General features: G+C 41.5%; 1 protein-coding gene across 2 annotated transcripts in view; it reads left to right on the top strand.

Moving 5' to 3' along the window:
- TRAPPC9 (trafficking protein particle complex 9) overlaps positions 1-24,503 on the top strand; it is an 800,742-nt gene that overhangs the window by 128,817 nt on the left and 647,422 nt on the right. For both annotated transcript variants that reach the window (XM_019553127.1, XM_019553118.1), the window contains 2 exons: positions 2,721-2,853; positions 12,274-12,437. In XM_019553127.1, the coding sequence (XP_019408672.1) occupies positions 2,721-2,853; positions 12,274-12,437 (297 nt within the window). The remainder of the gene's footprint in view (positions 1-2,720; positions 2,854-12,273; positions 12,438-24,503) is intronic.

The raw sequence follows: 24,503 nt of genomic DNA, 5'->3' as shown, positions 1-24,503 counted from the left end.
CAGTCCCCCAGTTTCTTAATGAGAACAGGGTGAAAGACAGTGTCAAAGGCCTTCTGAAATCCAGGAAGACTATGTCCACCGCTACCCCTGCATCTAAGGGTTTGGTGACCTGGTCTTAGAAGGCCACCAGGTTGGTCTGACAGGACCTGCCGCTAATGAATTATTGCCCCTAAGCATAATCTCCCCTGCTGGCCCCTCGTGGATACGCACTAGAATAATTTTCTCAAAAAGCTTGCCTGGGATTGAGGTAAGACTAACTGGCCAATAGTTTCCCGGGTCTTCCTTCCTCCCCTTTTTCAAGATGGGAACCAATTGGCCCTCTTCCAGTCCTCTGACACCACACCAGAGCACCACGAGTGCTCATTATGTCATGCCAGGGGTCCTGCAATGACCTCAGCTAATTCCCTCAGTATTCTAGGGTGGAGATTGTCCGGACCAGCTGATTTTAATACATCCAGTCCTTCGAGAAGTTCCCTAACTAGTTCACTAACCCTTGGCCTAAGTACACCTCCCCTGGGATCTAAGGGGGCCTAGAGGTGGGGTGACTGTTCTGGTCCCTGCTTAGGAAAATGGAGGCAGAGAAATCATTAAATAGGTTAGCTTTGTTGTCTGGTGTGACAACCAAATTTCCTAGCGTGTCCTGCAGGGGCCCCACATTACCCAGAACCTTCTTTTTGCCCCCTATGTATTTAAAGAAGGACTTCTTCTTGTCCTTGATCTGGGAAGCTAGTCCCAGTCCCATCTCTGCCTTGGCCTTCCTGACTGCCCCCTGTATCCCCAGGTAACCGCAGTATAGTCCTCCCTGGGGATGGCCCCTCCCTGCCATTGGGTGTGTGCCTCCCTTTTAGCTAGGAGACATTCCTGGATGCTCTTAGTGAGCCATGGGGGTTTATGTACCCTCCTGCTCCCTTTGATCCATGTTGGGATTACCTTCCTTTGGGCTTGGAGGATTCTCTCCTTAAGGAGAGACTACTCTCCTTGGACACCTGGCTCCTCTCCCCTCTGGGACCTCAGTGCTTCCCTGACTATTCTCCTTAGCTCATCGAAGTCTGCCCTCCTGAAATCTAGGGCTGCTGCCTTGCTGTAGGCCTCCGCCACTTGCGCTGGATGGTGAATTCCAGCACCTCCTGGGTTAGATGGAGGTCCTGCACTCTGGCTAAGAACCGACGTGAGTGGTCAGACCTGGTTGACTGCTTGTTCCAGCAGATGTCTGGGAAGTTCAGGTCCCCCATGATGACCACATCCTTTGACTTAACTACCTCTGTGAGCTGACTGAAGAATTCCTGGTCTAGCTCTTCCCCTTGGTTGGGCGGTCTGTAGTAGACCCCCACCGTTAAGTCCCTTTCCCCTCGACTTCCTTGTATTCTAACCCAAAGCACCTCAGAGTGCCCTTCCTCTGATTCTTTGCTAATTGATGAGGATGTGTATTCCTCCTTAATATAGAGGAAGTAAAATGCTGGAGTTTGGCCAGTGAACCAATACTGAGGCAAATGTTCTTTTTAATTCTTATCATGGAGAATGATTTAAATATGATCCTGGAAAGTGATGTATCAGAGTAAATAAGGCTAACATAGAAAAATATTTATTCGTCTGGCTTTCTCTTTCCCCTGTAAGTCCCTATTCCATTTGATACATTTTTCCCTTTTGTTTTTGCTCATCTCCTATTTTTTTTTCACATTTTCTGTGCCCATCACTTTTTTTTTTTTATCGTGGAATAGTTCAGTAATAAAAGAAAACTGAAGTGTTTGAAAGAGTTTTTGTCAAACTAGAATAAGCCACCTGGGTGTTTTTGTTTTTTGACACCAAACTGTGTGTTAACTTAACATCGTGGAATTGAAATTAAATTTTATTTCAACCTTATTTAGAAAATTCATATTAAAATATTTAACGAGGCAGCTGTAGTCGTAGCCATAGCCAAAATAAGTTTCTCTCTCCTTTCAGAAAACAGTGCCACATGGATTCTGCAAAAATTCTTGCTATTTGTTTTCTTATCCTGTTACTGTCTGAACCAAAATTAGGTTCCATTAAAGTAAAGCAACAGTGAATTGTCCCTGTGTGCCCATTTATCACTCACAGCTCTTCCTGTTTTGCCATTTCATTGTTTAACACAAGAGTTCTCCTGCATGTCTGGGTAGTAGATATTGATTCTTCACCAAATAGAATTGAGGTAATTGCCTATGAAATTGAAATAAAACTTATTTTTTTTGAAAATGTAACTGTTCAGTAAAGCATGATTAAATGCCAATGGAAGTTGTAACCACAAGAAGGGTTATCTTTTATATATCTTTTCTTTTAAACTGGATTGTTGTAAATTATTTTTTCCTGATGGATACATTTTGAGGCCTCATGCTCTGAGGGAGAATATAATTTATATTGACTTATTACATATATAAGTATATATAATAAATGTATGTGTATTTTCTAAATATAAAAGTTGAAAACACATCGCATATATGAGAAAATATACAGATGTTGACAGCTCACCTGCTTTCACTGTGGCTGTAAATTCATGATTTGCATGACACATTGTACATATAAAGTGTCCAGCAGAGTATTTCAAAACACTTGTCACATGGTCTTCTCCCAATAATTATTTTTATAGCAGAGGTTGCCTTTGTTCAAGAAAATCTTCTGTAGTATTGAATTGCTAAACTTGTGTATTCAATCCTTTCATGAAACAAATAACCCAAGACAAACTAGCTATTTCCCTTTCGAAACAGGATATCACACTTCAGTCTTTGGAGTCTTCAGCGATTGCCTTTTGGATAATCTGCCAGGATTGAAGACTAATGGATGTACGGTAGAAGTCATTCCAGCTTTGCCAAGGCTGCAGATCAGTACTTCTTTGCCAAGGTATGAATGGAGTTAGGTGGACATTTCACTTAAAAATAAATAAATAAAATAAAATAAAATGAAGAGCTGGGTGTGTATTTTTATATTTCTGCTTGTAGTTGTAAAAGTTTGTCCATTTATAATCGGGGCATATAATTACTATGGAGTATCATCCAATTTAGTGAAATAGAACACACACATTGAGGCTTAAAAGAGGATTTGTGTCCTTGGTTTTTGATTCATTTGAATGCTCAAAAATGTTCAGAATTTCATTTTATTGGTTTTATTTTTACCCTAGAAATATAAAAAATGTTAACTCTGATCATCTCTGATTTTTAGTGATTAACATCTTGGAGTCTCAGGGGGTATGTACTTAAATGTGGTTTATAGCAGAAGGATGTTTTTGTTACAGACTCAACATCCTCTTCAAAGTGTTCATTAGGCACGACTGTTAAACAGGTAACTACATAAAACCTGAGTTTGGGCATAGCTGTTCTAATCATTCCCTTCCCTATTTTCTTGCCCTCAGAGGAGACCTGGAATAAAATATGGCCATCTGCCCAAGGAAATAATCTTTTGTAACAGTTTGCACACACTGTCCTGCAGCCAAACTGTAGGTTGGTCTCATTGAAACGTTGCTAATGAAGGTTTCTCTGTGTTTAATGATTTTATTGTAAACTAGCAAAGTGCTTGTCAAGAATGATGCATGGGCGGCGGGGACAGAGCACTGCTGCCTCTCTGTCTGTACTCTCCTACCCCCTCCCTACTCTGTCCAACCCCATGCACCCCCAGCCACATGCCATGCTACACACACGCACCTGTGCGTCCCACCACCCCCTGTGCACCCTGCAGGATGCTGTGTGAGGAGCAAGCACGGGGGACATGCTTCACCCCACGGCCGTGGGCTGCATTCGACAGGTGCTGCCCGTGTGCCCCACTCCACCCCCCTGGCTTCCCGCATGGCACCCCAAGGCAGTGTGCCTGGGCATGTGTTGGGGGGTGGGGAGTGGAGAGGCTGGCGGCAGGTTTCCGTGCAGGAAGCAGTCGGGGGGTGCACCCCACCCAGCAGCCATGTGCTACAGCCAGAGGGCACGGCCCCCTGCCCACTCCCCTCATGGCACCCTGCGGCCATGCGCCCTACCCCCATGCCCCAGGAGCACCCACCACCTGCGTATGGTGGAGTATGCAGTGGGGGGGGCACAGGGTGCCAGGTGGGGAAGGGACGTGCCCCCCTATGCCCGCTCTCTGTGTGGCCACAGGATGCTGTGCAGGGAGTGGGTGTGGGGGACGTGCTCCGCCTTGCGGCTTTGTGCTGCATTCAGTGGGCTCTGCCTGTGCCTCCCTGCCTACTCACCTTGTGGCACCCTATGGTGGCATGCCACCTCCCCTCCCCATGGTTGCAAGCCATGCCTCCCCCCACGCAGCCAGTCCCCAGAGCGGGGAGCACAGCCTGGCCCCACTTGTCTGTCTGTCTGCCGGGCTGCACATGCGCAGTTTGCCCGGAGCATTACGGGCCGACAGACCGAAGTGGTAAGGCTTTTATTAGATTAGAATGTTTGCATTGTCTTTATGGGCTCTGATAATTTGTCCCAAAGGTATTAACAGTATATACAGATCTACATAGTTTGCTATCTTAGCTTCATTCATTCAATCTTATTACCCATCTCACTTGATTTTTCTCTGAAATTTTCTTAGGTTTGTATAGATTGTATGGCAGTTAGTGCTAGTATGAAGTCATGAATGTTGAGCATATTAAAACAGTAACAGAAAAATATATTCTATTCCTTCAACAGATCAAACTGTGTATTAACCAGGTTTTCTCATAAAATGATATTCCTGCAAAAAAAAAAAAAAAAAGAAGAAGAATTATACGAACTGTGCTCATTCTCTGCTTAATTTGGTTTGATTGGACAGGAAACTTGAATGACAGAAGTTGGAACTTCTGCTGGTAGATGCTTGAACTAGAATAGTTAAATTTGCATGAAGCACTTAGCAGTGCTTGTCTCAGTTACTGTGTCTTCGTTTATGTCCTTTTTCCCTCCCGAGGGCAGTGATTGTATCTGCCTTGGACAAATTGCTGATTACTGTGAATTAGGCAGTACAATTGCAAGGTCAGTCATCTTGGTTATTAGCGTTTTAGGGGCAAGAATGTAATTATTACTTTCTCAGAGGGAACAATTTGACACCAGTGAAATAGCATATTTGCAACTTCAGGTTGCTGTGTCAACTTAGGTCTGTTTAGTTAGTTTAGTCAAACCAGTGATAGGAGGGCTTATATTGTTTATATTAGTTGTGCATAGATTATGCATCCTTGTTAATTAGCAGGCAGTTCTGGATAATGCTGATTTAGAAATGATAATATTCAGAAATTTATGCTATTGCTGTAAGACAGAACAGACCTGCTTTCCAGTATCAGCCTGCAAAGCAGGTCTGTTCTTTTCTTTGGTTAAAATGGACGTGACTTAGGTTTAAGTCATATTAGCAGCTCTAGTTTAAGCAGTGTAGGGGGGCCTTGCACTGAACATGAACTTTTTAACCCACACTGCTTACTATTATAACCTAATACCTTGTTGCTCCTTGGGGAGTATGTAGTTTATTACATTACTCTACTTTTAATGTTTTGTTTGTTGCTATAATTTGTCTTTTTATTGTAAGGCATCTTGAAGACTTTCTGTAGAAAGAAATGTATACATTTAATAAATAATAATAAAAATACTCCTTTTTATCCCTCTCCCCTCCAGTGCTGATCCATACAGAAAGCAAGAATTTTCTATTGCTTTTTAATGCTGCCAGCTACACTTGTTAACTCAAGTACTAGAGGATCCTGCTGTGAATCTGAAGATGTTAATCCTGATTATCACACTTGCGGGCTGGGGTGGGGGGTAGTATGGTTTTGCATGATGGAATCTTTTTTCAGGTTCATTTCCTTAAAGACAGTCAAGTCTATCCTCCTCTGAAGTGAACAGAACTGGTAAACTCTTCTTATATTTAAGGTGTTTGAAGACTTCAAATCAAGAAATTGGAAATTTGAAGTTGCCAGGGTTAAGATGGTCTGTGCAACCTTAATTTGATCCCCTTGTGTGCACACAATATGATAGTCTTTAAATTACAATGTCGGCTTCTTCTGCCTCCCTTCACCCCCCCCACTCCCTAGGGCCTCATTAAGTTCATAGGATATGTTGTAGTCTGGGAACATTTAAGATTGTGTAGTGAACAGCCTCTGTATGCTACACAGCTTCCTTACGAGGCCCTATTTCATTTGTTGAGGTTGGAAGGTGCATCATGAAGCAGAGCCTTACAGGAAGGAATGGCCCTTTGTGTAAGGCAGTTGGATGTAACCTTTAAGAACAATTTTCTATCCCTGTGTCTACTGCAGAGTTACTAGTGGTGCTAGGCAGCAATACTTTCTCAAGTGATGGATACATGTTTCTTGTGTTTTGGATCCCAAACTTAAGGCAGGTGGAGAAACGTTAAACATTTAGCCCAGCAGCTGAGCTTAATGACAGCTCTGCTTTGAACATGTTAAGAACTCCGTAATGCCAAGTACTCTGAAAAATCAGACCCAGGTAGACTTTTAGGCATTTACCTTTCTTCAATCTGCACCGCCCCCCCCCCCATAATAAAGAAATCAATTGACCAGTCATCATTCTTCTCGTCCTCCTTCATGGCTGCGGTCCCCACCTCATAGTGCAGATCGTTGCACTCCATTTGTTATTTACTGTATCTGCTGGAAGGATACTTGGATATCATCTTTCCTGGTTTCCCCTGTCCACTTCAGTCTGGGTCATCCTCTGGCCTACTGCTAGCCAGGGTCTTTTCATAGATCATTTGAACAGTAGTCTTTCTGTCTTCCCTCAGTATGTAGTCAAACCATTTCAGTTTAGTTTTTGACCTTCTCAGTGATTTTTGTACTCCTAAGTGTGCTCTGATATCATAATTTCTCATCTTGTTTCCAGACTGAGGCTTGCAATTCATCTCAATATCCCCAACTGTGTGATTTCTGGTATCTTCTCTTCCTTTTTTGTTACGGCTCAGGGTTCTGCCACACATCTGATTGTTTTGTATAAGTTGATCCTTGGCGTGGTTAGCATCTTACTGCAGGTTAATTACTCATTTCTTTCCATTTCTTTCATGCTGCACTTGTTTGTTATCTGAGAGCCTCTTCACAAACTCCTTTATTGCTTATGATGGTGCCCAGTGACTTGCTTTCTTTGTGTGAGAGGTACTGGGCACTCTGAAACACTTAGTTTTTCATTACTTGTGTCTGACATAACTTACTCTGTTTTTGAATGTTGGCTTCCAGCTCCCCATACTGGAGATGTTCCTACCACTTTGCTCATGCTTGCTGGAGTACTTCTGCTGTATCTGCCCTGGTGACTTGGTTGTTAGCATACAGCAATGCCTGTGGTGTTGCCATTTTTCTCTCATGGTCACCACAGTTATGAACTGGAAGGGGCTTTGGCTCGATCTTGGGTGTAATCCAATGCCCATTGAAGGAGCCATCGTTCCAAGCACTGTTTTGACTGCTTCACTGTGTGTTACTTGTATGAATTTTATTAGACTCTCACATGCACCTTTCCTTTTCATATACATACAGACTCCCATAGCACCTAATCATATGTCTCTTCCAGGTCCACAAACATAATGTACAACTTCCTGTTGTGTTTCAAATCCTTTTCTGCACGTGCTTTTCTATAAAGATTGTGTCTGTGGTGCATTTTCCTGGCACAAATATGAAGCGCATAGGGTCTTTCATGATGGTTTCCCTCCTTTGCATCAGCTAATCTTTCCAGGACCTTTATCAGGTACTCTAGTAGAATACTTTGATAATCAACACACACATTAGGATACCTTTTTTACTTGTAAATTGTCACTATAACACTGTGCTCCCAACCTGCTGGCGTTCTTTGTTCATACTGTATCTGTTGTAGTATGTTGCAGGCCCTTTGTATTCCTTTTTCACTCAATGCTTTAATCATGCCTCCTGTCATCTGGGAAGGTCCACAAGCCCTTCCTGCATTCACATTCTTCACTGCATTTCATGACTTCTTCTCTGCTCATTCCCACAAACAGTCCTCTTACCAGGAGTGCCACTTCTAATTCACTCCTTTCCTTTTCTACATTTCAAAATCATTCAAAGTAGACTTTCCATTGCTTTTTGATATGTTCCTTGTGTGTCAGGATGCTGCACTCTTCTCTCCTGATGACCTTAATCCCTACATCCTTCTTTGCATTTGCTTTGCTCTTGGCTACCTTGTGTTATGATCACTTCTCCTTCTGGCATTTATTAGCTTTCTTTATCACTCTTAGCTTTGATCACTGTTTTTTGTTTCTTTGTTTTGCAACTCTCTTCCATTCTTTGTATCCATTCCCAGGTATTCTCATTTCTCTTCCTCTGCCAGAGTTTTTATGCCTTTTCCTTTGTGTGCTGCTATTTGTTGTTTAACTTGCTTAGCTATGCCAGAATTGTTTGCTTTTATATCCTTTAAAAATGCAATAATAATGGGAAAGCAACAAGCTGAATCAAAAAGATCTTGGCTCTAGACGTGTGGGTCAAGAGGGGATGAGGTTACTTGATTGTATTCTGTGATAATTTTCCCTTTGGCTTCTGCAAGTGGACTTCGTTAAGGGTTTTCACATAAGTTCAGGAACTTGTTTTTGGCATCAGAACATTTGGGGTTCTCTCTTCCCCCCCACCCCAATACTCTAAATGGACTATGGTATGGATTCAGACATTGAAATGAAATTTTGAGTTTCATGTACAAAAATACTGGCATCAAGAATGTCAATGAAAATTACTCGGGAACTGCACCTGACCACCTGTTCTTCAACAGTAGCTGATTGCTGTTTCACTTGGCATATTTAAAGACCTTAGAGTGTTTTAATTGAATGTGCCCATTAATTATGAGAACAGAAATCATTTGCATATTTTGAATGCTAGGGTATGGCTGCTGGTACTTACAATCTACCAGAATTATTCTGACCTATGTAATTTATGCGAGTTTGGAATTTACAGCCACGGAGCTGATTACACCCTTGTTGGGGATGTTGTCCACTGATCGTGCGGTAGAGAGCTGTGAGGAACTCGGCCAAAACAACAAAAACCTCTTTCTCTAAATCTTCCAGTTCAGCATTCAGAAGATTTGTTAGGGCACTTTTTTCTCCCTGTAGTTTTGTAAATTGGATTCAGTTTATCAAATTCTACCACACAAGCATTTTTTACTATTTGAAATGACATAAATTCAGCATAAACATCTCCAGCAAAGACATGGGTAAGTTGGATGCCCAATGATTAGAAATTGAATGCAAAAACCTCTTTGTACCAGTTTGATCAATATCTGAAAAATTTCCATGAATTTTTCCATTAACTTCAATGAAAAGAGGTATTTTTGGTGAAGCATACAGAGTACCAACATTATTGTTAAAAGATGAAGAAATGGAATTCATTCCACTTCACATTCATCTCTTCATTGAAAGGCTGATTTGTGATGCTTTTGCTGAAGACATGGTTGAAGGAGACTGCAAAGAAGAAAATTTTTTGGTGCAGACCTCTCCCCTTCTCTTTTGACTGCAACAATTTATCTTTGACAATAGCTGCAACCTGCCACATGAGTAGATAGAGTAGATATAACATGGGATGGATCTCCTTGTCTTGAAATGGAGTACGGGGTGGTGGGAGGGACAGGCAGCTGCTGTGGCTGGCTTCAGCCCTGACCTGGCACAGCCACAGTGGCTGCCTGCCCCTGCCCCTGCTCCTGCCCTGCCATCTCTGGCCCCGCTACCCCCGTCCACCCTGCCACTTACCCTTGCTGCAGACTTGATCCAGCCTGGGGCACAGAGTAAGTGTGCTTCAGCCCAAGGCTGGCCTGGTAGCAGAGACGGTAGCAGAGGTGTGGCAGGTCCTGGCCCAGTCCCAGCCCCAGCCCTGGGGCCTGGCTGAACCTGCTGCAGCTGCTACCAAGCTGGGTGGGGACAGCAGTGGCAGGGGTCAATCTGCTCCCCTCTTGCCACTGCTTTCCCTGCTGCAGTGGCTATGGGGAACTCAACTCTCCAATAATTAGATTCTAGGTATGGAATATATAACAAACTTATACATTTTTGCTGGTTGTTAATGTTTTAGATGGTCATAAAGTCTGGAGAAGAGAAGACTGGGGGAGGAGGAGGCAGGTTAATGACAACCTTCAACTACCTGAAGGGTGGTTCCAACGAGGATGGAGCTGGACTGTTCTCAGTGGTGACAGATGACAGAAAAAGGAGCAATGGTCTCAAGTTGCAGCAAGGGAATTGAGGTTGGGTATTAGGAGGAACTCTCTCATAAGGAGGGTGGTAAAGCATCAGAGCAGGCTACCCGGAGAGGTTGTGGGATCTCCATCCTTAGAAGTTTTTAAGACCTGAGTAGAGAAAGCCTTGGCTGGGATGATGTAGTTGAGGCTGGTCCTGCTTTGAGCAGTGTCTGGATTAGATGCAACCTCGTGAGGTCCCTTTCAACCCTCATTGTGAGTCTATGAAAAATATCTAATCCTTTCTAAAAGCAATCCAGTACTTGTTAGGCTGCTAATGTCAAAAAGTTTCAGAAAATGAGCATGTTTCTGTGTAGCAGATGGTATTTCCTTCATTACTACTACATTTACTGTAATTTCTTTAAATCTGTTAGACCTGTATGTTCCTACTTTTTTAACCTTTTTGAAATTCAATCTATTACTTGGTGTGTATAAAGAATTAGTAAGTGCATTGCAGCATTGTGTGCAACTTTTATCCAAATACATTGATTAGCAAAGGTCAGCATAACAAGATAAATTTACTGGAAGTCATAATTAAGTTTGTTACAGGGTGAAACTGACATCCTTGATATGAAGCTAAATTAAAGTGTGCTCATTCAAATAATTTAAAAGGCTATCAAAATAAAGGTTTTAAATGAGTAAAACAGTTTTCTCTTGGGTGAACTGCAAATATATTATGCGGATAAAGCTACAAGGGGGATTTCTGCTGTGAAAAAGCTGAGATACCTATGAATGGCTATTTCAGCTAGTACAGCAAGTCTTTGATACTTTATAGCAACAAGACAGACACTGCAGGATACTTTCTTGATGTGTGCTAAGATGTTAATGCTTTCTACTCAGTAAGTGGGGAGACCAGAGGGTGCTTCATTATATAGCTAGATGATTCCTAAGCCAGCCAAGTTAAGGTGGACTACAATGTGCATATGGAAGTCTTAAAATCTAAGTACAAATCACAGACTTTCTGGTCCTTCTCCCCATCTACCACTACTGTTCCAAAAGGCTCTGAAGATATTAGGCTATTGTGTTGGTATCCGTATTTGACAGGAGAGTTTTAAACAATTGAAAAATACACAGTGCACTTCTGTATTAAATAAAGAGTTTAGTTTTTTTAAGCAAACCCAAAACATAGTTTAAAAACTATTGTGTTTCCATGGAAACAACCTTTCTCATAAGATTTTAACAAAGAAGAGTAGCCAGATTATAGAACATGCAGATTTTACCACCAAATTTACCAACGGTTAATTTCAGTTGATGCTGCTCCTGCACCCACTTCCCCTCCCCGCTTCCTCCTTGGATGCTTCTGCCTTCTTGCTCCTTCTCTTCAATATAAAAAATACCCTGCATCCTCATGAACTCTTAACCTCCTACTCATCTCTGACATGCTCCATTATTCCTCCTCTACTTTCTTCTTAACTTCCTAGTACTTAACTGTACTTACTGTTTCACCTTCGTTTAAATTAGTTCTGTGCAGAATCCACTCTAGTCTGGCTTCTGCCTTAACCTGTACTCAGCAAGTACTCAAATTAGCCAAGCTCAAGGCCTCTAGCCCAGGGGCAGGCAGTTATTTTGGGCAGGGGGGTGCTTAGCCAGTTTTCTTAATTAAAATATTTTTCTCATTCTCTTCTGGATGTAGCATGTTTCCCTTTCTCACTTGACTTAAAAAAACAAAAACAAAAAACAACCCGAACCTTTTTGTTTTGTTTTTGTTTTTGGTACTTTGGTCTCCTTTTAGTTGATGTACTGTAACAAAATTATTAGAAATTTCTCATTTAAAAAAAGATGATGACATCTGATCCATCTTGCTTTCTTTCATGCTTTCTCAATTTGTTTTCATTATGATACTGGCAGCATATCATTTAACGAACTCTTACAGCAAGAAACAAATGTTTTATCCTGTGTGAATGCTATGATTAATCTTTCAGAAAACATACTTCTTACTCCTAATAGTTCTTGAAAATGCTGGCAACAAGCCATTAACATTTGAATTGAAGAAATACAAGATGATAATTCCAATGATTGGTTTTAAAACCAGTATTTTGCATACCAACAAGGTTTTTTTTGTTATGGTTGTTATGGGTGTGGTTTTACATTGTGAACAGGTTCTTACGTTGGGATATAATGTGTAACATACTATTTCATTTCTACCTTTCTTTGTTAATAGGTCTGCTCACACACTTCAGCCTTCTTCAGGGGATGAAATCTCTACCAATGTGTCTGTCCAGCTTTATAATGGGGAGACACAGCAACTTGTCATTAAATTAGAAAATATTGGAACAGAACCTTTGGAGAAACTGGAAGTCACAGCAAAAACACTCAGTACTAAAGGTATGTATGGTAGTCAGCTTAAAATAAATATGAATTCCTAATTTTGCTATAAATGAACACAACACGGTTAGAAGACACTTAATGGGGTGAAATTTCAGAATAAGAATAGTTCTCTCAACAGACTAATTGGGTTCATTCAGTTGGGCATCAATTCCAGCTCTGAAAAATGAGATCCAGTAGACCCTAGTGCAGGGGTGGCCAGAGTTACTCACCCTGACAGCCACATCCGATCCTCCACTGAAGCCAGGAAGCTGGTGGGGGTGGGGGAGGTGCCGAGCAACTTGGAGTGGAGGTGACCACTGCCCTCCCTCCCTTCCCCTCCCCTCCCCCACACTACTAAGCTGCTTTGGCTTTCCCTGCGGGGAGCACACCCCCAGGGTAAGTGGCGCAGCTGCAGCCCTGGCCCCCAGCAGCCTAGTGTCCCCTGGAGCTGCCTTGGGCAGAAGTGGGTGGGCTTTGGCAGAGAAGTCCCAGAGGGTACTGTGCTAGTGAGCTGCATGTGGCTCGTTTGGCCACCATTACCCTACTGTGTTACTGTTCGAGAAAATCTATGACAATAATCTATGTTTGACAGTAGTGTTAACTAGGAAAGTTTGTAATATAAAATTATAACATATAAAAGAAAAAGTATCATTCCTCATTAGACAATAATCATTCCTTATCAGATAAATCATCACTAGTTAATTCTAACATTATCCTACTTGAGAGCTTATTGGAAATAATATATCCATCTGCTCTCAGCCATAGCATCTGTAATAGGAAAAAATGTGGGATAAAACCCTAGATAGGAACAGTGATGAAAAAAATTAAACCAGATTGTAGATTAAAAGGGATAGTACAAATGCAGAAGGAGCAGAAGGCATTCCTGTCTCCATTGATTTTTCCCAAGATTTTTTTTTTGTTTTGTTTTTTGTTTTTTAAGTAGCCTGATGGCTGATATGTTTCTCTTCTTTTATAAGGTTTTGATTTTTGGTTCATATTGTGAAACATCATTATGAAAATTATGTTAACTGGTTAAATGTAGAATCACAGATGAAAACATGTTTTAGTACTGTGGAAATAACATACTACATTGTAGTGGTTGTTCTTGCGTTACTGCTACAATAAGAAAATAACATTTGATAATACATGCTTTTTCATCACTGAGCATTTAAGCTCATCATTCCTACAACAGCACTTCCTCTTCATGTCAAAATAGGAGTTTTCAGTCGTTAAGGTAGGAATAGGCAATTGAATTGGTTTAAAAGACTGGGAAGGACATTGTGGGGATTTAATACGTGTGTCAGCTGATCCTTTGTAATTGTCTCTCTACTCTTATCCTGTCCACAGTATGGGAGGCTAAAGTGTAGTAATTTAAACTTCATTCTGGGGTGATCTGCCTCGTTTTAACTTCTGCATTGTGAGCATATGGAACAGTTAGGCCGCATTCAGCTGAAACATGGCAAATCCCTCCTTGATTTCCCAGTATAAATTGTTCATCGGTTCATACCCTGACAGGAGATTTTGTGCCTGTTTTGAAAGTCTCTAGAAAGACTGACTTAAAAACTGAGGGAAAAATTGGATTGTTATCTATATTAAAATAATCATAGAAAAGTAGGGCTGGAAGGGCCTTTAGGTGGTCATCTAATTCAACTCTGGGCAGGATCATCCCTGGCTAAATCATCCTAGAAAAGTGTTTGTCTAACCTCCTCTTAAAAACTTCCAGAATCCCTGTTGTTCTGGATGCTACACTTGCATGTAATGAAAAGATTAAACCCCATTGTTATTCCCATAACTATACAACATTAAATAGTAATGCGTGGTTCAGTCTTTCAAGAGCTTGGTTTGAACCAAGCAACGGTGAATGATTAAAAAGAACCTATTACTATTCCAAAAAAAACAAAAACAAAAAACCCCCCAAAAAACAAAAAAACTTAAACTTTTTAAAGAAAAAGCTAGGTGAATGATTGAAAAACTTGAACTGTGTAGTATTAAGTAAAATAAAAAACAGTACAGTGTTTCTTGTTCCTTTCTTTCAACTGCAGTCACTTTTTATAATGAACACTCTCCCACCGCCCCCTATTTGAGAGGGGAGGGGTTTTTTGCAAATAAGAAAGATGTAAATTACTATGTTTTATGAATAAGAGAGTTTGAGGGGCTGGAGTTGTGGTGGTTTTGAGACTTGCCCTGTTCCTTTGAGAGTGGGGAGACCAACATGCAAAAAAAAGGAAAGAGGGAAGAGTGAAGATAGAAAATGCACCACTTGCCCTGGTGCTATTTTCCTTTGCAACTTTGCAGCTAGAGGAATTCAGGCTTGGCATTACAGTATAGCTCATCAGCCACTCTGAGACCAGGCAAAAAAGTGCTGGACTGTTCAAGACCTTGCTGTTAGCTATGTTTCTGATGATAAGCTCATGGCATTGTGGCACTTGGTGTTTTGGGGTCCTTTCTGTTTTGTTCACTAATTACACTTGATTTCTTATTGCCCTGTTTTGGTCATTGAAACCTAGTTTTTGCTCCTCTTGTTAAGCTCACGTCTGGTAAGCATGGTAGTCATTTTTGGTTTGGGCTAGTTCAGTTTTTCTGTCATAAATGTGGAGTTTAGCTTCTGTACAACAAAATTCAAACAATTTACATTCTTAGTATATTAAGATATTAAATAAACACATTTGCAATTTCAGTAGACATTTTCCTGTATTTTACCCATTTATGCAATGTAAAGTTTGTTTCAATTTCCTGTCACAGGAGGGTGGCTTGGAAATGCAATCTGGCATGGCAGGGAGAAGGGAGGAAGAAAAGGGTGGAAATAATTGGACATAATATGTTGCATTTGTATATACTTAAGCTTACCTTTCCTGCACTGTTTATTTCTAGCATATAATGCTCAAGAATAAGCTTATAATGCTTGCAGATTGTACAGTAAAGGCTTTCAGGATTTGAATGTGTAGGAAACTTGGAATTTGGAACATCTATTCCACATAAAGGGAAAATACCTGTAGAAAAGGAATTCAGTCTCTGTTGGAGGTATTACCACCTAATGCTATTTGGAGAAGAGAGCCTACAATGAATGGGGGGGAAAAAAGATTGATTCACAAGAAAATTATGAAATAAAGGTCAAAGTATAAGCAGAACTTCTTTTATAAAATACTCCACAGATAGTACCTATCACCAACACCTTTGTAATGGATGCATCATGTTGAAGAGGCTCTGGAAAAAGAAGTCTTTTTCCATATGTTGTAGCTGTGCCCAGAGGCCCAAGTTTTCTTGGAGGAAATGAACAGAAAAATAACTGTTGTGGTAGGGATCATGTCCCTTTGGATTTGCTTTTATGTCTATTGAAGAGCCCAGTACAGGAAGTTTACTTTGCGCAGAATTAAAAACTGCTCACTTTGAGGGAAGAAGGGAGATTCAGGGAACTACAGATGGGTCAGCCTCACCTCAGTCCCTGGAAAAATCATGGAGCAGGTCCTCAAGGAATCCATTTCTAAGCACTTGGAGGAGAAGAAGGTGATTAGGAAGAATCAGCATGGATTCACCAGGGGCAAGTCATGCCTGACCAACCTGATTGCTTTCTATGATGAGGTGACTGGCTCTGTGGATGTGGGAAAAGCAACAGACGTGATCTACCTTGACTTTAGCGAGACTTTTAATGCTCCTCCCACAACATTCTCACAAGTAAGCTAAGGAAGTCCGGGTTGGATGAATGGACTGTAAGGTGGATATATAACTGGCTGGATTGTCAGGCTCAAAGGGTAGTAATCAATGGCTCTATGTCTAGTTGGCAGCCAGTGTCAAGTGGAGCACCCCAAAGATGGGTTCTGGGGCTGGCTTTGTTCAGTACAGGCAACCCCTGCTTAACGTGGTTTTGTTTAGCATTATTTCGCTATAATGCTCGTTTTGCTTTGATACCCAGTTTCACTTAGTGCTCATGGGCTTTGCTACAACGCTCGTGGGTATCATGCAGGGAGCCCTGGCGGTGCGCAGCCTCGTTGCCATCTTGCTTCGTCAAAAACGTTCGTGCTCTGTGCTCTTTCGTGCCCTGTGCCCATTCATGCTTGTGTCACTGTCTTGCTTCATTTTTTGAGTTGCACCATGAGTCAGAAACATTCAACTGGCTCTGAGAGTGCAAGTGCTGAGAAAAAACAGTGAAAAAGCATAATGCTGGAGCTTAAATTGGCTGTCCTGAAGCAAATTAAAGCAAGGGAATGCCAGAATGAGGTCTGTAGAGCAATGAATTTGGCTGGGTCAACTGTTAGGACCATACTGAAAAATAAAGACAAAATAAAAGAATATGGTAGAATTGTAACTCCTTTGAATGCTTTGAAACTCAGTAGGAGTAGGGTTACAATTATGTTAGAAATGGAGAGGCTGTTAAGTGTGTGGATTGAGGATACAACTCAATGCCATATGCCCTAGAGTATGCTGCTTATTCAGAAGAAGGCTAAGAGTCTGTGTGGTGATTTACATAAAAAATTGCCTGAGGGGTCTACTTTTGAGCCTTTTATGCAAGGGGTGGTTCAAAGGATTTAAGAGGCGCAGCAACTTGCATGATGTTTCTAGTTGGGGGGAGGCTGCTAGTGCTGACACCCAAGCAGCTTCCATCTATAGAAATAAACTTGTGGAAATTATTGAGGAGGGGGGTTATATGCCTCAACAAGTCCTCAACATTGAGACTGGCCTCTTCTGGAAGAGGATCTACATTTCCAAGGAGAAGTCAGTGCCAGGTTTCAAGGGGACCAAGGATTGACTGACTTTATTGCTTGGTGGTAATGCTTCAGGGGATGTTAAATGGAAACCGTTGCTTGTATACCACTCAGAGAGCCCTAGGGCTATTTTAAAAGCAATTTGCCAGTCATTTGGAAGTCTAACAAGAAGGCTTGTGGGACCATATTAGTCTTTCAGAGTTGGTTCAGGGCCTATTTCTGTCGTACAGTTGAGAAATATTGTGCTGAGAACAATCTGTCCCACAGGGCAGTTCTCATTTTAGAGGGTGCACCAGGGCATCCTACCACACTTGATGACCTCAGTGATAATATAAAAGTTGTTTTCGTGCCCCCAAATACCACTTTCATCATATAGCCAATGGGATCAGGGTGTAATTGCTGCCATAAGGAAAACATTCACCCAGGCAGTCAGGGCTACGGAAGGAGCAGGTGCTCCAATCCTAAAAGAGTTTTGGAAGAGCTGTAATATCCTCAAGGCAATAGATACTGTTTCAAGTGCCTGGAATTAAGTTGCCTCCAAAACAATGAATGGTGTCTGGCAAAAGCTTTGGGCAGACTGTGTCCTGGATTCCCAAGAGGTTGAGGAACAAGTGGTGACAATTCAGGACAGTATTGTTGAGTTTGGAAGGAAAATTGGATTTGATGAACTTGAACCTGAGGACATTCAGGCGTTGACTGATTTCCAGCAGGGAGGAATTAAGCAATGAGGACCTCATTCAAATAGAGCAGCAGAGAAGCCATGAAGAGGAGGAAGATGTTCAACCAGCGAGGGCCTTAGCCAGCAAAGGCATGGCTGAAGCTTTCAGACATCCTGAAGCTTTTCTTTTCTACTTTGATGAGAATGACCCTGATGTGCAGCACAGTTCTGCAGTTGCAAGAGGAGTTAACAATTAAGTCAATTGTTACAGGCTGCTTTTACAGTGACGAGAAGAAGCCCAAAGTGCAGCTATCAGTGGATTCCTTCTTCAGGAAGTGCACAACTCTGGCTTCAACCCCTACAGCCAGCCCTCAAAAAAAATCCTCAGCCAAGCACTTCTACATGGCCTGCACCTGACACAAACCCAGACTGCTCTGATTCAGAGTGCTGAAGGGAGCCGAAAGAGCAGAAAGTGAAAGTACATCTGTGCATACAGTTCATTACTTTATTTTGTAATTTTATACATTATTTCAAAGTGTTAAGTAAAGAATTTACATACATTTAGATGGTTGAATTAATTGATTTTTATAGTACTAGTGGGGGATTTCAGTGATTTTTAATAGTACGAGTAGGGAGCTTCAGGAACGAATTTATCTCTATTTACATTCATTCCTGTGGGGAAATTGGTTTCACTTAACGCTGTTTCATTCAGTGCTTGGTTTTTCTGGAACCAGTTAAGAGCACTAAGTGAGGGTTGCCTGTATCTTCATCAGCAATCTGGAAGATGGGATGGAGTGCACCTTCTGCAAGTTTGCAGATGATACCAAGCTGGGAGGAGTAGTAAATATGCAGGAGGATTCAGAGAGATCTATACAAATTGAAAGATTGAAACATAAGAGATCTCATGAAGTTCACTAAAGACAAGTGTAAAGTCCTGCATTTAGGATGGGGAAAATCCCATGCACCACTACAGGCTGGAGACTGACTGCCTAAATAGCAGCTGTGCAGAAAAGGACCTGGGGCTTACACCGGACAAGAAGCTGAATATGAGCCAGCAGTGTGCCCTTGTTGCCAAGAAGGCTAATGGCATCCTGGACTGTATTGGTAGGTGTGTTGCAGATCAAGGGAAGTGATTCTTCCCCTCTATTCAGCACTGGGGAGGCCACATCTGGAGTCCAGTTTTGGTGCCCCCATTACAGAAAGGATGTGGAAAAATTGGAGAGAGTCCAGCACAGGACAAAAAAAAAAAAAGGAGGCTGGGGAGAGGCTGAGGGAACAGCTTATTTAGTCTGGAGAAGAAGACTAAAGGGTGGATTTTAATTGCTGCTTTCAACTATCTGAAGGAGGCTTCCAAAGAGGATGTAGCTAGACTCTTCTCAGTAGTGGTAGATGACGGGACAAGGAGCAATGGTCTCTCAAGGTACAACAGAGGATGTTCAGGTTGGATATTAGGAAAAACTTTCTCTCTAGGAGGGTAGTAAAGCACTGCAACAGGCTTCCCAGAGAGGCTGTGGTATCTCCATCTTTGGAGGTTTTTAAGACCTGGTAGACAAAGCCTTGGCTGGGATGGTGTAGTGTTGGGGATGGTCCTGCTTTGAGCTGGGGGTTGGACTGGTTGACCTTCTGAGGTCCCTTCCAACCCTAATTTTCTATGGTTTTATGGTTCTTAGCTACTAGATTGTTTTGCTTGATGTGGAAGGAATCTCCTCATCTAACCCCGTCTTCCCCATAGTAGTAGTGGAAACATTGTCATGGAAACAACTCATCACATTAGATTATTAGAAAAGAGACCAATTGAAATGTAGAAATATGCATTCCATTTCCTGACTTATGCAGAGGACAAAACTTGTAAGACTATAAGCCAGAGTCTCAAATCATACTTTTTTTAAAGAGTAATGAATATTACTGAATGTTATACTTAGATGATCATTAAATTGATAGGAGAGTTGATAATATAAGAAGTGTTATATATTATTTCCTTTGTAAAGAAGCACTACCTCCAGCCATATGCAGTTCCTGTGTATTCCTTATGTGTTGGACTTGTATAACTAGTTACCTAACTTTAGAAAGTATCGATATTTTGGCAGTTGACACACTTTGCTAGGAGCAGAATGGTACATGACTTCTGTTGTCTTTACTAAGACCAGAGCTCTTCCAAGCTCCTGAGAAATGCTCTGTAATGACTTGGTGATGTTCCATTTGGGAAAAGAGGGCACAATCCATCAGCAAATGAGCTCCCAAATCAGTTTGGACAAAGCCAGAGTTTTCCGCTGTAGATAGTGAAGACTGTACAATTTTTTTCTCCATTCTTCTGAAGGTATGAGCATAGAAGCAAAAAGGGTACTAAACAAAGCTGGGAATAATAATACAGCCCTGGTTGACTCCTTTAGAGACAGGCATAGGATTGAAGGCATCCCAATCTTCAATGACTCCCACCATCATACTGTTGTGAAATTTATGGATCATCCGGATAAACTTTTCTGGGCAACTTGTTTTGGCAGATTGTTTCCAGAGGCTCTGTCTGACAATTGTATCAAAAGAAGTAAAGGCACAATAAAGATCTAGATTTAATTTTCAGCACTATTCCTGAGGTTGCCTGGTAGTGACGACCATACCAGTAGTATCTCTGCTTTCTATAAATTTATACTATAAGGCAAGAATTTCTCAGGAATGTGCGTGGCACAATTTTAAAGTAATCTGAGGAAGGATTTTCTATATAACAAGAAACAGAAATTCTTCTGATTTGCCATCCTCCCCCTACATCCCATCCTCTCCCCATACACACACATCTGCTTTATTTTCAAATATCTTGCTAATGGATGCAAGCTGGTATGTTTCTGTCACATCAGCTAGAAAAGTTTCCCGAGGGACTGAATACAGTTCTCCAGTCTGATTGTAACTAGAAAGGAATTGCATTGGTACCTGGTGCCTTAGCACTGAAGAGAAACCTTATAGATTTAGTAGTGCAATTGAAGGTTCATGATTGCGATTTGTGGCAACTAGCATGTGTCCTTGTTTTTTTTAGTTAGACTGGCAATTAAAGAAGACCTTTAAAAATGATCAGCCCATCTATCCAGGGTTTGTATCTTATTGGTTGCCGGGGTGAATCTATCACTGCTTAGCATTAGGGTAGAAGCAATAAAGAAGGGACTAGAAACTCTTGGAAGTGCTTCACAAAATCTTCCATATCTTGCTTATTAGTATACATCTGGTTCTCCTTGGTCTTATAACCGCCTCACTTGTTCCGAGTGGCTGTTAGCTTTGGTTTAGGTTTACTATGTTCTGTAGGACTCTGTATACTTAATTCAGTCTTTGGATAGCCCTTTTTATAGCAGAGCAACTACTTGCAGGATTTTTCAGCCAACCATGAACTGCTGAGCACAGATATTGAGAGCATAAGTTGGTTAATATTTTGTAAGGCATTTTTAAGGTTAAGATTTGTAAGTAAAAGTTATTCAGTTTGTGATTTCACAGAAAATGGGAACTATGGGATTGTCTGTGCAATTAACTTAAAAACTTAATGAATATAAAATGTTGGCTTCCCAGTGGGAACCAATGGTTCTCTCTGCTGCTGTGGCCCAGCCTCAAAGCTTTCGCAGTGTGGGGGAAAGTGATTGCTGGTGCAGTGGCACAAAGGGAAGCAGTCTCCTAGCCAACGGCCACATTGACTAACTCCAACTACACACAAGAAGGTGGCTGCCCCCTTCTCCATCCTCCTCCCCGCTGGGGCATAAGCACCTACCTTAATAGACTGTTGTTATTAAGGTAAGCATAAATGAGTATTTCTAAACTTTTTGTTCCACTCTAAATATAATATACTTTGTTGTATATTGTATATGAGCATATCTAGGAAATATCCATGGAATTTGTTACTTATATCGTGACAAACCCACAACAATTGTTTAGTTTCTCTGAGATTGAGTAGACTCTTAGTTATAAGGCATACGGGGTGCATCTACACATGCAGTTACCCCAAGATGGTAAACTCAGGCACAGTTCACGCTGGAGTCAGCGGCTTCCAGACACAGCAATTATACATGCACCCAGGATCACAGCAGTTCGAGCTGGGGCAGAGCAGCTTTGGGCGGGCAGGGGGCCTGGGGACTCAGCCAGGCCTGGGCTGTGGGTGGCAGCAGAGGGGCTGACTGGGGCACAAGGGTACTACAGTGTGGGGATAGCCAGCTGGTAGCCCCTGCATTGTAGTACCCTCATGCTCTAGCCAGCCCTGGTCACTGTCTACGCGCACATTGCAGTGGCATAAATTACTCCTCCTTAAGCTAGTATTTGTCCTGGACTGTACTATCCTACAGTGGACTTAGTTAACTTACTATACCCTAATATGGGTGCACGTGTAGGTGGTGATGCTGCGGCCCCTCCTGTGGGGTCCACTTGGAGCTGGTGGGTCATCCCTGCACAGTGGAAGAAACATCTGGCCTCTTCCCCCCCTCCCCCCCCATTGTGCACTGCTGGCTTCGATCTGGTTGGCTGTAGGCAACAGATTTCATTGCTACAGCACTTCTGTGCCTTGCCTTTGCAGGGGTCTCACAGCCCATGCAGTGTTAAAGGGGTCCTGTACGGGCTGATTTGCCCTGGGCCCTGCACCCCCCCCTCCCCCCGGGTCAGCTCTGTCTGCAGTAAAGTGCATGTGTAGATGCACCCATTGAGGATTACTAGGCACTAATTGCCTAATTACCTTGAGGATTACTAGGCACTAATTGCCACCAGTAAATAGTACAGTGGAGGGAACTTGGGAAAGAAATGTAAATAAACATACCTCTGAAATTATAAAATGCTAAAATAGCCAATTTGGAGGAGCAGCAGCAATCTAAGTTTCACCCCTTGGGTGCAGTCTTGGGTGGTGAGTCTCATCGAAGGGACTTGTGGGTTGCACTGACTTGCAGCCTACACTTTGGAAACCTGTGATCTAAAGTGAAGTTTGGGAAGAGGGAAAAGGCACTTTTTACAAGGAACTCTGTTCATAAAATGCTAAATTTAAGAAAAACTGTCCATTTCCACACTAAAAAGTCCATTATTGTAACACGTCATATTTCTAAATTGCGGGAACATCCTCTCATGTGATTGTGACTTTAGAGTGGGAATAATTTTGTTAAATGTATCCATCAAGATAAATGATATTGTGAAGCACATACATACCAGGATGCAAATATTACTAGTCTAGGATATACCCTATAAGCCACGTGAAATGCCTGTGGGTAAGGGAGGCAGCCATTTAATCATGCAAATAACACTAGCTATTTATTGTCACCCATTGATTTTAGCTAAAGGTGCTACTTAAGTCAACTTAAGCATGCCTACTAGTTCCTGCAGGAACAGCCTGATCTCATGTGTTTATACTTCATTAAGGCTTCTAACCGTCTTTCTCAGAGCCTACCTTAGGCTTTGTTTAGTTGTTCACAATTTTCTGATTGCTTAATGAGCCTGTTATATGTAGTTTAGACTGTATTGGTAGTTAACGCACAAAGGACTCATGTTATAATTAGGCCGATAGCTTTAGCACTGGAAAAGTAAAACTATAACGCATTAGGGTTGTTGGTTGTAGCTGTGTTGGTCTAAGGGTATAAGCAGACAAGGTTGTTTGGGTAGATGTGATGTCTTTTATTAGACCAACTAAATAGTTACGAAAATTGTACTTTGCACGCTTTTGGGTGCAAACATCCTTCTTCAGACTCTCCCTATGCCAGAAGAGGGGTGTTTGTGCCTGAAAGCTTGCAGAGAACAATTTTCCAACTATTTAGTTGGTCTACTAAAAGATAGCACATCTATTCAAAGAACCTTGTCTGACTACAATTAATTGCATTTTTATAGTAGTATCTTGCCATTTCTATAATGATAATTAATGTATAAAATTAATGTATATACATTAATGTATAGACAACATCTTTTAGACATTTAAATGCATTATAATATTACTTTTGCTTTGAAGAGCTCTGCTTATGTTTACATTTCTTTATTTTAAAAAATTAAGCATAGGTAGCTTTGAGGGGGAAGACAAATTTTACTATGTAGCTATTGTTTTAAAATGTATTTCTAATTTACAGCAGAAAATGCACTATTTTTGAACATCTTTGTAAATGAGCAACTGCACAGAAGTATGGTCTGTTATGAGTGTTAAGTTCTGAAGTGTAATCTATGATCATTTAGTAAAGTCAGAAAGATAACATGCTAAAATTTAAATTAGCCTTGATTCCTTAAAGGCTTGTGTTTAAAGACTAAAGTAAATAGAACTTAAGAGCTGCAATACCTAGAGTGTAATCCAAAATCCCAAGTTAGGTGTCTAGCCTCCCTACCTGCTGTCTGGGGAGAGTCAGGCACTTGAAAGGTAATCCAAAACACCTTTGTGTTGAGTGGGTAGCCACTTACACCTAGTCAGCAGGAAATGCTCAGCACAGGGAAGTGTTTGTACTCTTCCTTGCTCTGTGGAGCTAAGTTGCTTGAGGTCAAGTCTCTGATCAGATAGTCCATCTCCTCAAGATGCACAGACCGGAGTCCTGTACCATGGGTAGACACCAACAATTTTTCTTTGAGAGAGCTGAGTAGGGCTTGGCTTCCTTTAAAAAAAAAAACAAACAAAAAACAAAAAACAAAACAGTTGTAGGAGTAAGTGCACATGGTTGTAGTTCTGCTGGTGCTGGTCGCCTTTAGTGCAACTGCTTTGTAGTTAGAGCACTTGTTCTGGAGATGAGACATGAGTTCAGTTTTTTTCTC

The sequence above is a fragment of the Crocodylus porosus genome, unplaced genomic scaffold (genome assembly GCF_001723895.1).
Source record: "Crocodylus porosus isolate Cpor-Errol unplaced genomic scaffold, CroPor_comp1, whole genome shotgun sequence".
Classification (NCBI taxonomy): domain Eukaryota; kingdom Metazoa; phylum Chordata; order Crocodylia; family Crocodylidae; genus Crocodylus; species Crocodylus porosus.
Note: the sequence above shows the minus strand (reverse complement) of the source record. Positions and strands in the feature narration are given on the sequence as shown.